Source organism: Clinocottus analis, unplaced genomic scaffold (assembly GCF_023055335.1).
Source record: "Clinocottus analis isolate CAN_PGR_092001 unplaced genomic scaffold, fCliAna1.0.p SCAF_17, whole genome shotgun sequence".
Taxonomy (NCBI): domain Eukaryota; kingdom Metazoa; phylum Chordata; class Actinopteri; order Perciformes; family Cottidae; genus Clinocottus; species Clinocottus analis.
This window is the reverse complement of record NW_027175898.1, coordinates 11,651,070-11,664,035: the sequence shown is the minus strand read 5'-3', so window position 1 is coordinate 11,664,035 and position 12,966 is coordinate 11,651,070. Positions and strand designations below refer to the sequence as shown.

The 12,966-nt window shown below is 42.5% G+C and overlaps 2 protein-coding genes across 2 annotated transcripts; one reads left to right on the top strand and one right to left on the bottom strand.

Annotated features, from left to right (window-relative positions):
* Positions 1–1,013: 1,013 nt before the first annotated feature.
* Positions 1,014–3,919, top strand: marcksb (myristoylated alanine-rich protein kinase C substrate b). Its single transcript, XM_068581178.1, has 3 exons — positions 1,014–1,190; positions 1,285–1,381; positions 2,381–3,919. The coding sequence occupies exons 2-3, from the start codon at positions 1,286–1,288 to the stop codon at positions 2,978–2,980; spliced, it is 696 nt and encodes a 231-aa protein (XP_068437279.1). The 5' UTR covers positions 1,014–1,190; position 1,285; the 3' UTR covers positions 2,981–3,919.
* Positions 3,920–7,375: 3,456 nt separating this feature from the next.
* col10a1a (collagen, type X, alpha 1a) lies at positions 7,376–11,099 on the bottom strand. The gene is made up of 2 exons (XM_068580617.1): positions 10,970–11,099; positions 7,376–9,216 (listed from the first exon to the last, which is right to left on the bottom strand). Exons 1-2 carry the CDS (start codon positions 11,097–11,099, stop codon positions 7,376–7,378), a joined length of 1,971 nt encoding a protein of 656 aa, XP_068436718.1.
* Positions 11,100–12,966: the final 1,867 nt, after the last annotated feature.

Here is a 12,966-nt window from a genome sequence, read left to right as displayed (position 1 = left end):
ATGGAGATGTGGGTCATGCAGTTGATGGCAGAGAGAGGAGACTTGTGGCTGGTGGTGGAGTCAGAGCACTGCAGGCTGCTGGAGCAGAGGGCCATAAAGTCTCATTATATCTGGGTCACTGGGATGCTCCAGCTGCAACACGCAGACAAGATGCTATTATGCAAGAAGAAGGGATGAGGGAAGTTGTGGGCACAGGGGCTTATAGTTCCAGGGGATGCCTGTGTACTGAGCGAGGCATATGTTAGGGGTGTGTGATGATTTAACACAAGGCCAGCTGAGCAGCACTTTCTCAGCTTAGCTGGTCAACACATGCTGTTGTTTTGGCACTTGAATATCCATTTAAAAGTTGCGATAGACAAATTCTTAGGCCCTATCTGTTGCAACGTTGTATATGAGGGATACATTTTACTCTACATTAGGTATATTTTACAATCTACAAACATATGAAATAATGTTGTAGGCTATACTATTGCACATGATATTGAACATTATAGCATGTATGTATAATAGCGCATATAATTATTTTTAAAAAAAGACAATGTATTGCGCTAGTATGCATCTATACAAGAGCAATACACTGTCTTTTTATTGTGTAGAGAGGCTAAATATTTGCCAAGGACAGAATGAATATCTCCCAATATAAATTGAAGGTCATTTACAGGCAAAATGTTGGCCATTTTTGTAGTTTTTGCAGAACATATTGTTTATCTTAGTGTTGGATTATCAAATATTTTTGGCATATTCTGTCGTGGACATCAGCGTCTAGTTGTCCGCTAGACACCAGCAAATATCTGTGAAATCTCAGTCGTGATTTGAGGGAAATAAAATCAAGTTTCTGCACTCTAAAATGGACATAAAGGCAAGTTGTTGGCCATGTTGTTGTGTCTTTCTCCCTATTGTCCATGGCCCACGCTCCATGACCCCCCCACTCGTTGGATTCCAGACTTGTGATTGGTGGAGAGGGGGTGGCTTTGTCGTCATAGCCCCAGCGCCCATTCATCAGTGGACTTGGGCGTTGTACTCCGCATCTCATTTGCGGCAGGGCCAATTTCTCCATTTACAAACTCCGCTCGAGAAAAATTGAAAGAATCCGCGTTTCTTTTGCATCTTTGCCACATTTTTGCAAGTTCTCCCACGTCCCTTTGCGGTCACTTCGATTTCGGGGTGGTTCATCGGCTTCGGTTGGAGAAGTAGGTGCCGGTTCTTGACTTGCATTTTTGAGAAGGAAGCTTGCGGTCTTTGTTCATTCATTTGATCGGTTGGGTTCCTTTGTTGCACCAAAAGCATGGGAGCACAAACCTCCAAAACCGCTGGAAAAGAGGAAGCTGCTGTGGAAAAGCCAGGAGAAGGCGCAGCCGTTGCAGCAAAGTCAAACGGACAGGTAAACTACATTTGAATGGTTTCAGTCTTAATTGTTCGAGCGGAATTTTGTCTTGTTTTAGCAATGCGTGGACTCAATGGCGTGCTCCATGTTCCCTGTAGCGCACCCGCACGCTCACCGGCATTCAGGGAAAGTGGCCACATGTAACCATCTTCACAACAATTTTAAGTTGCTTATTTTACACTGCTGCATTGTTTCCCATTGATGCATTTTATTCTGAAATGCTTAAAATGAATACGGGCACGGCCTTTTATTGTATCTTTTCAATATGCATATCAGGCTACACAACTAATGCGTCGAATGCATTTATCACTGAATTCCTCTTTTTTGAAATTACATTTTTGATTTTATTTATAAATATGATATGGAGGTTTAAGCTTTAACATTGCAGTGTTTTTTTTAATCATTTGGTTAAAATGGGTGTGTGGCTTCTCTCACTGTGGCATGGCCATTTTAAAAGACCATACCACGCCTTTGTTGCCAGATTCAAGAAAGGAGCCACGTTGTTATACAAACGCGACCCACAAAATACACGAATTGTTTTTTTTTTTTAAATGGCAGAGTAGAATGAGAAAAGTATGTATAAAAATGTTTTTAAACTCATTGGTTTATTATAGGGATCATGAAAAGAAAGGGAACAAAAAACAAATTCCTATGTTGTATTAACCGGCTCTACACTGAATGCCACCTGGCGGTACCCGGCGGTACTGCAGTCTAACCGACTAGCCTACTGCTGAGAGCTACATATCTGTCGTCACTCTCCTAGTAACAGATGCTGCTGCAGTTTTAGAGCTATTTTCCTATTGGCTACTACTAGTCAATGCATTTGATTAAATCCCACAGCACGCCAGAATTGGAAGGGGGTCGTCTTACACACACATGTTCATGTCCTCAGATGCATAATTACAGATCAACATACTCTACGTATTTTTACCTAAACTGCACGGTGATATGCATGTTTAACATTTTTATTTTATATACATTTTTAATTCCTTCCAGGAGAATGGCCATGCCAAGACCAATGGGGATACCTCTCCAGCTGCAGAGGAGGCCAACAAAGCTGATGTGCAGGCCAACGGCACCACTCCAACTGAGGAGGCGCCCAAAGTGGAAGGCGAGAAAGTAGAGGTTGCTGAGGCCAACGGTGAGAAGGAGCCTGCCGCTACAAACGGAGAGGCTTCTGCCAAGCCCGAGGAAGGCACTCCATCCACCAGTGAGGATGGAAAGCAAAAGAAGAAGCGTTTCTCCTTCAAGAAGCCCTCCTTCAAGCTCAGTGGCTTCTCATTTAAGAAGACCAAGAAGGAATCTGAGGAGGCAGCTGAGGATGGAGCAGCTGCGGCTGAACCAGCCGAAGGAGAGAAGGCGGCGGCAGCGGAGGAAGCGGCATCTGAGGAGGCCAAACCAGCTGAGGCCGCTGAGGAGGGTGCCAAGGAGGCTGAAGCTGAGAAGCCAAAGGCCGAGGAGGAGGTGAAGGCAGAGGAACCACCAGCACCAGCAGCAGCAGCAGCAGCAGCAGAAGGAGAGGAGAAAGCAGCTGAGGCTTCACCTACTGAACCAGAGACGGCAGCCAGCCCAGAGGCCACTGCCACCGCTGAGTAATCCTGCTGAACCAGACACCGGAATGAAGGAGGAGGAGGAGCCTGTCTGAAGGAATGCGAGGACTTGTCTAAAACCAGGGATTTTTTTTGTTTATTTTTTGTTGGTGTTTGTTTACTATTCTGCAACCATCTCATCCATAATGACTGCAAGATCCTTGGCAGTGATGGACAGGAGGTGTACTGGAGAGTGTGCTGCTTCCTCACTGCCCATTGGTGCTTGCATGTGTGACATTGGCTGAGTGTGAAAGTATGGATGCGAGTGTGAATGTTTTTTTTCTACATGAAACCATGACTGTGTTGACACGTTGCTGAATTTGACATATTTTATCAAAGTATTTGGTGCTGGGCAATTGGATGTAGCAGCTAAAGCTGTGTCTGCAAGAATTGACACATTGTGATATTTAAAGGGAAAGTCCTAAACCAAGTCGTAAATGTTGTCTTTGCAGTGCACAGTTGTTTACAACTCTTAAACTCAACGCTCCTGTGGACACAACCATTCCTGAATGAAGTAGATTTAGTTAACTGTCAAAACAGTAGGTGCTCATCACTTCCCATTAGATTCCACCATTTCAAAACTCTGTAGTAATGCACGTTGTATAGACTTTGATATTACTGGTTTTATGACTGAGATGTACCTAAATGACTGAAGTTTTTAACAGATTACCCATTGTAAATGAAGTTTTTCTTGTTTTTCACCATTTGTAAGATTGAATAAAATTGGGAGATGTTTTAAGCAAATTTTGCATCAAGCTGTGATTATGCCACTTGAGAACTACTTCAGAAAGCACACGTTTTGGGTGAAATATTTAAACGGAATCTTTTGTTTTTGTATATAATGAGGCTTTCTATCTATGGAAGGTCACATTGCTTACGAACTGGTTATAGGTGTTCAGTTTAATTTCCTGTGAGCACCGATGAAAAATAAAGGCATGACGTGGCACTCTGAACTCATTTATTCACAATATTTAGCATATGTCTCTCTTTAAACTGTGTAGTTTGACTGAGATCAGATACTGGAGGAAGAATTGCTCCCATTGATTCTTTACTTCACAGCACCCTCGTGTGGTGCATTGTGGGAAGAAGAGAAAATTACTCCAAGAAAGCATTTTAAACATGTATTTAGACTACAAATATAATGTATTATTAAATATTATAATTTAATTGCCATAATCGCATCAAGATAAAATCCTTTGAGTAGTTTTATATTTGCATAAAAAGAGGATACCCTCCACTTAAATACAGTGATTAAATTGGACAAAAAGCAATGACCCAATGGAGGTGAATTCCACCTTGAGGCCCTAGTCTGCACATCTGAAAATGTATGAACGTCTCTAACATCTTTCTTTTTCTTCACCAATCTAATTAGCAATGGGATGAATAAAGATGTGCTCTCTGCCTTGCAATATTTTTAGGGAATTACTGACTCACTGACTTACGTAATTATGAAATAAGATTCGGGGGAAGTTGGCAGCTGCTGGCTTTGCACCATAAATGTTAGTGTTTGAAACAAACAATTTTACAGCGTGTAGTTTTAGTATCAACTGCACATACCTAACCGATGTCCACACTAACCATGGACGTGTTGGGATTTCTTTGACCAAACCCCACACACCAGAATCTTTTTAAGAGCGAAAGATATTGCTGCAATTTTCCATGGTGTTTTTAGTCACCCACGTCTGCACCCCTGCTCATTTTCAAACCCTCTATTTCCTTTGCACCCAGTTTAACCCAGTGTACTGTAGCTTTGTCCACCGCAAGCAGGGTGTGTTTTACACATAATATTTCTATTTCTGCTTCCTAGTCTAAATGCCCATCTTGGTCAGGCTGTTAAGGGATTTGCTGCTCTTCGGCCTCACGTGTGCCTCATATGTATTCCATGATGCCACACACCACTCTTCATGCTCCATCTGAAGTCTCTTCAGGTTCTTTCTAGACAAATGGATAAAACATAGAGCAAGGTTTCTCAACCTTTTTTTCAGTGATGTACCCCATGTGAAATATTCTTTTCAAGTACCCCCTAACCAGTGCAAAGCATTTTTGGTTGAAAACAAATATGTAATACACAGTGCTGTGCCATCAGTACATATATATATATATATATATATATATATATATATATATATATATATATATATATATATATATATATATATATATAATATTATTCTGAACTTACACATTTTCTGGAATATGTATTAAATAAAACATTTTAAATATATTCACAAAAAAATCTCACATACGTACCCCCATTTGAAAACCACTGGCATAGAGTGTAGGTACATACAAATGAATGCAACCAGGTGCGCCTGCTAAAAAATATATCAAAGTGAAAAATATTCCTTTGAGTGCAACAGATAATTTTGGAGTGTGGCTTGTGGAGTCGTCCAGAGGCAGCGCTCCGTCTGTGTTCCTGCTCGTCCCACCTCATGCACCAACCGCAGACCGTCCCTGAATGGCAGTCCCTTCAGATGGCAATCCCCAGCGGTTTCCATCACCCAGCTTCCTCTCTTCTGTCCCTCGAGGCCCCTCACCTAACCGCCGTCTCGGTCGCTCTCCCAGAGAAGATCAAACAGCTGCTGCCTTGTTCAGAGGACCATCCCTGTCCCTCATCCCACAAATTGACTATTTTCAGCACACCCATACTCAAACTTGCACGGTAATACAGCCTTTGTAAACTTTGGCTCCAAAACAGACAACCAGTGGCCATTATGTGGGGAGAAATGTATACTTTATGATCCTCATCTATTTTAGCTTCTATACAGGGACCAGTGGTGTGTAAGTAACTAAGTAGATTTACTGCAGTACTGTAAATCAATATTTCCATTTTATGTTACTTTATACCACACTTTAAATTGCAAGTATTCTACTTTAACATATCAAAATCTAAAATATGAGCTTTGAAATTGAGGGTGTGTTTACCGTGGCATCATGTACACTACTGAAAAATCTGAATTCAAGAGTTCAAACCTCTTCACATGAGCTTTTCTGCATATAGCAGTAATACTAAGGGGGGATTCTGAATAGGTGTATTTGGGGTATTGCTACATTTACTTATACAAAACAATCGTAGTTCTACATAAAATATAGTTTGATATCTTATATCATACTGTGATTAGTCCATGTGGATATGTGCGGCTTATATGCTCGCATCCATTAGCAACTATTTTTGACTATTAAATATACATTTTATATATTGTCAGTGATGTAATATTTTGCAGAACTTGTAAGTAATGAGGTAACACCCCGTAGTGTCTTAATGGATCTCTAATTTACAGCTGTCAAAGAAGGCTAGTATGGAAGGTTTGTATCACATATGCAAACATAAATGATAGCCAGGGGGAAAGTAAGCACACAAGCCATACTTATATTAGATTAATTTTGAGGCTCCCATACTGGACAGTATGGGAGCCTCAAGTGTTCTTGATCCAGACACTGAATCCCAACCAGCCTAAATGAGCTTGACCTCTGACCCCAATGTATTAGAGGGCAGGTTAAATGTTCGTTACAGAGGATTAATCAGTTGTTTGTATGCAATGCTTACATGAAACACAGAGTCAAAGTAATTTAAAAAAGGATTATTCAGTGTGTAGGTAATATTTAGATCCAGAAGAGACTTTTTGTAATATTGTATATGTACATGCATTGTTTGTCTATGTATGGAAGATTAAAAATGCCCAAAGTAAAACAAATGAAATGAACCTCACCTTTGGTTACATTTAAAAAAAGTGCTTCAGACACAAAACCTTTTTTTCGACATCTTTTATTTTGGTCATTATGTTTTACATGACATAATGCATGTTCAGGGATACATTGTTGTTGCTGGTAGTTTGTGTTTGTATGACAGTATTCTGGTGACTTGTTTCATCATAACCGTCAATTTGACCATTACCATTTCACAATATTCAAGTCACATACAAGGATAACAGTTACAACATGGTGCACAGAAAGTATTTGTGTACTTTTAATAAGAGTATTGGTCACCCAAACAAAAAGAAGCAGGAACAAAAAAAACAAAGAAACAAAACAAAACAAACAGACAAACATTGAATTAAGAATCACCAGTTGAAGTCAATATTAAAGTAACTGAGTGGAAAAAGAAAAAGTCAGGACATAACACAGTTACAACACCTCAATTTCACATGCTGTCTCCATTTAAAAAAGCTCACTGGTAACTTTGTGGATTGCTTCCCCCATCCCTGATCACCTGTTTTCATAAATTAGTTTTCCTTCTTCTAAGTACCTATTGCTTGTAGTTTTCAAGTCGCTACTATTCCTCAAAGAAGGGTGAACTGCCTGTCTGTTTGTTTGAGGGAAAATGAACAGAGAGTTTACTTTAGTTTGAGAAATAGATTGCAAAATTAGTTGGTTGGCTTTTGGGAACTCCTGTATCAACGTATCACGTTGAGGCAATGAGGAACCCAGAGAAAGAGCAGTGCACGTTCTCGGCGGCAAAGACACCATTGGCCTCTTCATCGGGGATTTGGACATAGACTGTGTCCTGCTCATCAAGCAAGAGGACGGCACTACCGGACATCTGGTCCAGGAAGCCCTTGCTGTACTCATCATAAGTGAACATAACAGGCTGGCCATTCTTGTACAAAGCCACCAGGGCATGAGCTCCATTAACATGGATGCTGTAAGAGAAATAGTAAACTCCAGGAACTTGGCAAGTGAAGATGCCAGACTCAGGGTCATAGTGATTCTCAGCATTGTACACAATCTGGTCAAACTTAATGGGGGTGCCATCAGCAGGGTAGGGGGTGATAAGAGATGCAGTGAAAGCAGACATGGGGGACTTGACCATAATCTCGCTCATTCCCATTCCCATGCCCTTCTCAAACACAACCTCACCAGGAGGACCAGGAGCACCAGGAGCACCAGGTGGGCCACTGGCTCCATCAGCACCATTCTCACCAGGCTGACCAGGGGGACCCTGAGGTCCAGCAATACCCTTAGCAGACAAACCAGCAGGGCCGGAGGCACCGGGGAGACCTGGATGTCCTTTAAGACCGGGAGCACCGGCAGGACCCTGAGGCCCAGAAGGTCCTCTGGCACCAGGAGCACCATCAGAACCAGAGGCACCGGGCTCACCTGCACGGCCGGGATGACCTTTGGGTCCAGCAGGGCCTGGAATACCTGGGGAACCTGGGGTGCCGGGGGCACCACCATGACCTTTGTCACCTGAGGGTCCAGATGCACCTCTGGGTCCAGGAGGACCAGCTGCGCCTGGGTAACCCTGCTTGCCTGCGAAACCCTGTGCTCCCTGATCTCCCTTGTTTCCTTTAGATCCCTGAGCTCCAGTCGCGCCTGTATCACCTTTAGAGCCAGCAACACCAGCATCACCTGGGAAACCCAATGGGCCCTGAGGTCCAGCAGGACCAGTGGCGCCAGTTGCACCAGTAGCACCAGTATATCCTGTTGGCCCTTGCTCTCCCTTTGCACCTGTGGGACCAGTGGGACCTGCAGCTCCCCTCTCTCCCTTCTCCCCATTTGCACCTGGCTTTCCATATCCTGGGACTCCAGGGGCACCAGTGGCTCCAGATGGTCCCTGGTGGCCTTTAGGGCCAGCTGGGCCAGGCAGACCTGGGGCGCCATTCTCACCTGGTTTACCTGACATACCGACACCTGGAGCACCAGTGTGTCCCTTAGCTCCCTGTGGTCCCATGGGGCCTGTGGCACCATCTCTACCTGGGCTTCCTGACTTTCCTGGCTCCCCGGCCATACCTGCTTTCCCTGGCTTTCCAACTCCAGACTCACCTGGTTGTCCAGGTGCGCCCGTGGGTCCTTCAGGCCCTGTCTCACCCTGAGGTCCTTGAATTCCCACCCCTCTATCACCCTTAGCACCAGGCAGGCCAGGTACACCTGGATGTCCTTTCAGACCAGACTCTCCTCTAGCTCCCACTGGTCCAGGAAGACCTGAAGGTCCAGGCTTGCCGGTAGAAGAGAGGCCAGCGGGTCCAGGGCTTCCAGCGGATCCAGGGGCTCCCCTTGGTCCCTGGAGGCCAGGGGCTCCGGTCTCTCCCTTCTCACCAGGTGCTCCATCATTGCCAGGTTTGCCAGATCCACCTGGGGAACCAGGTTTGCCAGCGATGGAGCGTCCAGGAGCTCCGGGAGATCCAGGAGGTCCTTCGGGTCCAGTCAGACCTTCAGCACTCTCACCTGGGGGGCCAGGAGGACCAGCAGGTCCCTCTGGGCCAGGCTCACCTGGAGGACCAGGCTCACCTGCAACTGACACCACTGAGAAGAAAGAAACAGAGTCCATCAGTATCACCCAATACAAGAACCAAAAAATGCTTATTATATATTTATAATATTTTAAATTATGAAGTCTGCTATCTCTAGTACATTTAATTGTATTTCATTCAAGTGACAAAAAGTACAAGTGCATAGATGTACTAGAAAGCTGTCAGGTGTGTATGTGAGCTTGATTGAGCTGTCCTAGTATCTTGTTGACTAGCAACATGGATGTTCAACAATCACATGTGACATGAATAACACAAATGTTCTCATGATTGTTGCTCTCATTTATTGCTATTCAGTATTTCATAATAAAGTATGTTATGGGGACTGTTATCGCAAAATAACTCTCAAAAGTCAATGATATTTGATTCCTGGAGGCGGGGCAAGTTGTAATCTCAGGAACCAATCATGTAGTTATGAGGTCGGACAACAGTAATGAGTCACTAGTACAGGTTTGTAAAAACCTTCTTCAAATCTTAAACGTGCAAAGCCTTCTAAATAAGTGTAGGAACTTGTCTTTGCTTTATTTTTTGATACCTTAAAGTTTGTTTTAAATAAAATGTTTGATCTATGCTTCATACTGTGCATGACAAAGGGCTCCAAGAGGCAGTTTGTGACTTGTTTGTCTAAATGAGAAGGAATATCTTTTTAATTTGCCGCCTTAATGTGGTCACATGTGTTTAAGGCTAACTCTTTGGCGAACTGTAGCCGGGTTTGGATGAAGCCAAACAGATGTTTCTAAATCTGTGTGAAGCAGGCACACCCAAACAAACCACACTGCTGGGTGACTGAACTGTAATTGACAATGTCAAACTAAAAATAATTCACTAACAGCTACTTTCTCAAATACGAATAGTATGCTAATTGACACAAATGCAACATTTCATATTTTATATGGCATTTTAGCCAACACCCATGGCTTAATTACAATATTTAAGTAAATATCTGAATATTCTAGAAATCTGGATATGTTAAGTTGTTAAGTATGTTATGCTAACTTGTACTTGATATGAACTGAAATGTGCAATGAAAAGCATGAGTGTCTGACAAAAAAAACAGGCAACATTTATAGCTAAAATGACAAAAATTAGAAACATGTATGTCAAATCTAACACACTATGCATTGTAGAATACATGGGTGGTTCCTCTGAATTGAGGATCTTGCAATGAACATTTTTAACCAGATAGTCAACATATATTATATAAATAAAAAAGTCCCAAAATCATTTAATTTAGAAAATGTTGCTGTTGTGATTGCAATGGTTGAATAAAAGAACGAAAAAGAAAACTTAAAAAAGATTGTGAAAAAAAGCCCCCACTTTTAGGTACATGTATTGAATCTTAAGACTACTAGAAAAAGAAAACTGCACTGAGTAAAGAAGCCTTGTTATTTAAATCATACATCTAAATGTACGTTGTGATTGGACATGCGTGCAGACTGTTGCAGCCAATCAGAGAACAAGGCGGTTCCAGTCCAAAGGCAGTTCAGTTTTCAAAATAAAGTGCAGCTGGCTGTGGTCAGCGTCTGTCTGGCTGCCTATGCTGCTCATTTGTGCTACAACAAAGATGCTAAGATTTAAAGGTAAGGCAAAACTGTTATGACATTTTGCTCAATGTTGCTCTTTAGAGAAGAAAATCTAACTTTAGAGGTATCAGGGAAAAACTAGACAAAAACAAACTAGACTAAATGCTAGCATGATCACTTGTCAAAAACACATTGCATAGAGAGCAAGGAGCTGTGTTTTCATACCTTGGCTCTTCACAGAGTAGGGCTGGTACTGAGGGGCGGCCTTCATCAGCTTCTTCACCACATAGCGGTCCCCATGGGCGGCTGCAGAGGCCACCAGGACGAGGATGATGCTTGCTACACGTACGTCCATCTTGCACAGTAAACTCTTCAAAGAAAGAAAGGAGACAGTCAGCACAGCAATTCTCGATATACAAAGTGTCAGTAAGCTTTCTCTCTAGTTTGAAGTTATTTTACAGAGCTTGAAAACTTTCTCAGCTAGTTGTACAAGCTAGGCTAGGCGAGATAAGTTAGTGTCAGGGTGTACATTTCTTTCTTTTCAGCCTAAGCATCCTTCTGGACTCTTTGAATATCACCGAGGAGGCACCAAGCCAGCCAAAATCTTCCTCCCTTCCCCAGCCTGCCATAGAAATATACTTACGGCCCAGACCAAGCCTAGATGTTGACTAAAATCACCCAGAGATACAGTTGTTTGAGAGGAAGAGAAAACACACATACCAGCATCCAAAGGGAGTAAAAACAATCTCCTCAGCACCAGTCAGTTCCTGGTTCTGCTGTATATCCTTAGGGTAGGAGCACAAGTGAGGATATGCTGCCTTCCAGTACAATGCTGTGGGTATTTATACTATATCTACCCTTTGCATCATTAAAAAAAAAAGAAAAGCCCCCACCATGCAAGTACCTCCCTCCTCAGAGCAAGGCTGTAATTAGCAGACAGATCTGCCCAAAGCGGGCATGTCACATCAGGGTGCCTCCATGTCTTGAATATCCAGACACATGATTATCACTTATTTCAGTCTTCTTCTGAACTGGAAAATAATCGTGTACAGAGCAAAAAAATTGCAAAAATAATTAAATAAATAAACAAAGGACACAAAGAATCTATGTAGGAGGATTCAACTTAATTTAATCATATTTTTCATGTTTCATCTTAATACACTTCATAGTTTTTAGCCACATTTTACTTTTTGTGTGCTTAGTACATGTTTATATTATTTTTATGCTTAGAATACCCTGTGTTTAAACATATCTTTAAAAAACATGCACCTGTGTTGCTTCACAAAGCTTTCATTGAGGATGTACAGTAGAAGCCCCATCTGCAAATTTACATCTTGTCTCGCCTGAACCTTTTCTGACTGTCTGGGCTCCTCCGGCCCGCCACAATAAGGTAAACAAGGAAGATGGTGGGGAAAGGTTGTCCAGAGTGTCATAAAAGGTCCTGGATATTTTAGTTAGCCATAGCTTTAAAGCAAATTATTAGGTTTATTCCTGATCTACCATTTAAAGAATTCACATATTTAGTGTTTCATATATTTAGTTTTGTACATTTCCTGGGTATTATTTGGTCAGCTTGTCATGTGGCTTGGCATCGTGTCATAGTGGACAAAGAGACCTCGATTTACGTCTCTATTTCAGGGTGAACACGTTTTCTGAAGTTGTGTATTTTTGCAAGTCTTTTACACTCCAAACAGCTAATAAAAGTATCTCGGGAGCCACTGGAAAAGACATTTGGGCTTTTTTCTATCCAGTCTTGTGAATGCAACCCAGTGTGCAACAGCCCTCCTATGCAGTATGTATGTTTGGACACCAGAGGGCAGATTTTACTCTTGTACAGCTCCTCTCCATGGTGTGAGGTGCTGCTGCTGCTGCTGCTTCAGGGAAAGGGGCCATGCCGGCTCTTGTTATTTTTGGTCCCACCAGTGCAAATACATCATCAGAGGTTTAAGACCTATTCCTACAATTACAGACAGTTTCTGTCATGATGTATTTCCTCAATCAGCACCAGCCTCCAGCATTATCCTCCCTCACCCTCCACCTTGCCTTGCTTACTTTGAGATCCTCCAACTATAATTTCTCAATTTAAGCCTGGCCACATAGGAAATGCATACACCGAAATAATCACATGTTCTCATACACACAAGTAGCCATCAACGATGTGTAGGGTACTCTATCCCATCCCAGAAGCTTCCTGAACATAGGACCATTTATGGTACATGCTC

Bases quoted from the DNA above. Each gene is read 5' to 3' on its own strand.
- marcksb (XM_068581178.1), top strand. From the start codon at position 1,286: ATGGGAGCACAAACCTCCAAAACCGCTGGAAAAGAGGAAGCTGCTGTG. The intron at 1,382-2,380 runs GTAAACTACATT...AATTCCTTCCAG, and splicing joins CAGCAAAGTCAAACGGACAG to GAGAATGGCCATGCCAAGAC.
- col10a1a (XM_068580617.1), bottom strand. From the start codon at position 11,099: ATGGACGTACGTGTAGCAAGCATCATCCTCGTCCTGGTGGCCTCTGCA. The intron at 9,217-10,969 runs GTATGAAAACAC...CTTTCTTCTCAG, and splicing joins CTACTCTGTGAAGAGCCAAG to TGGTGTCAGTTGCAGGTGAG.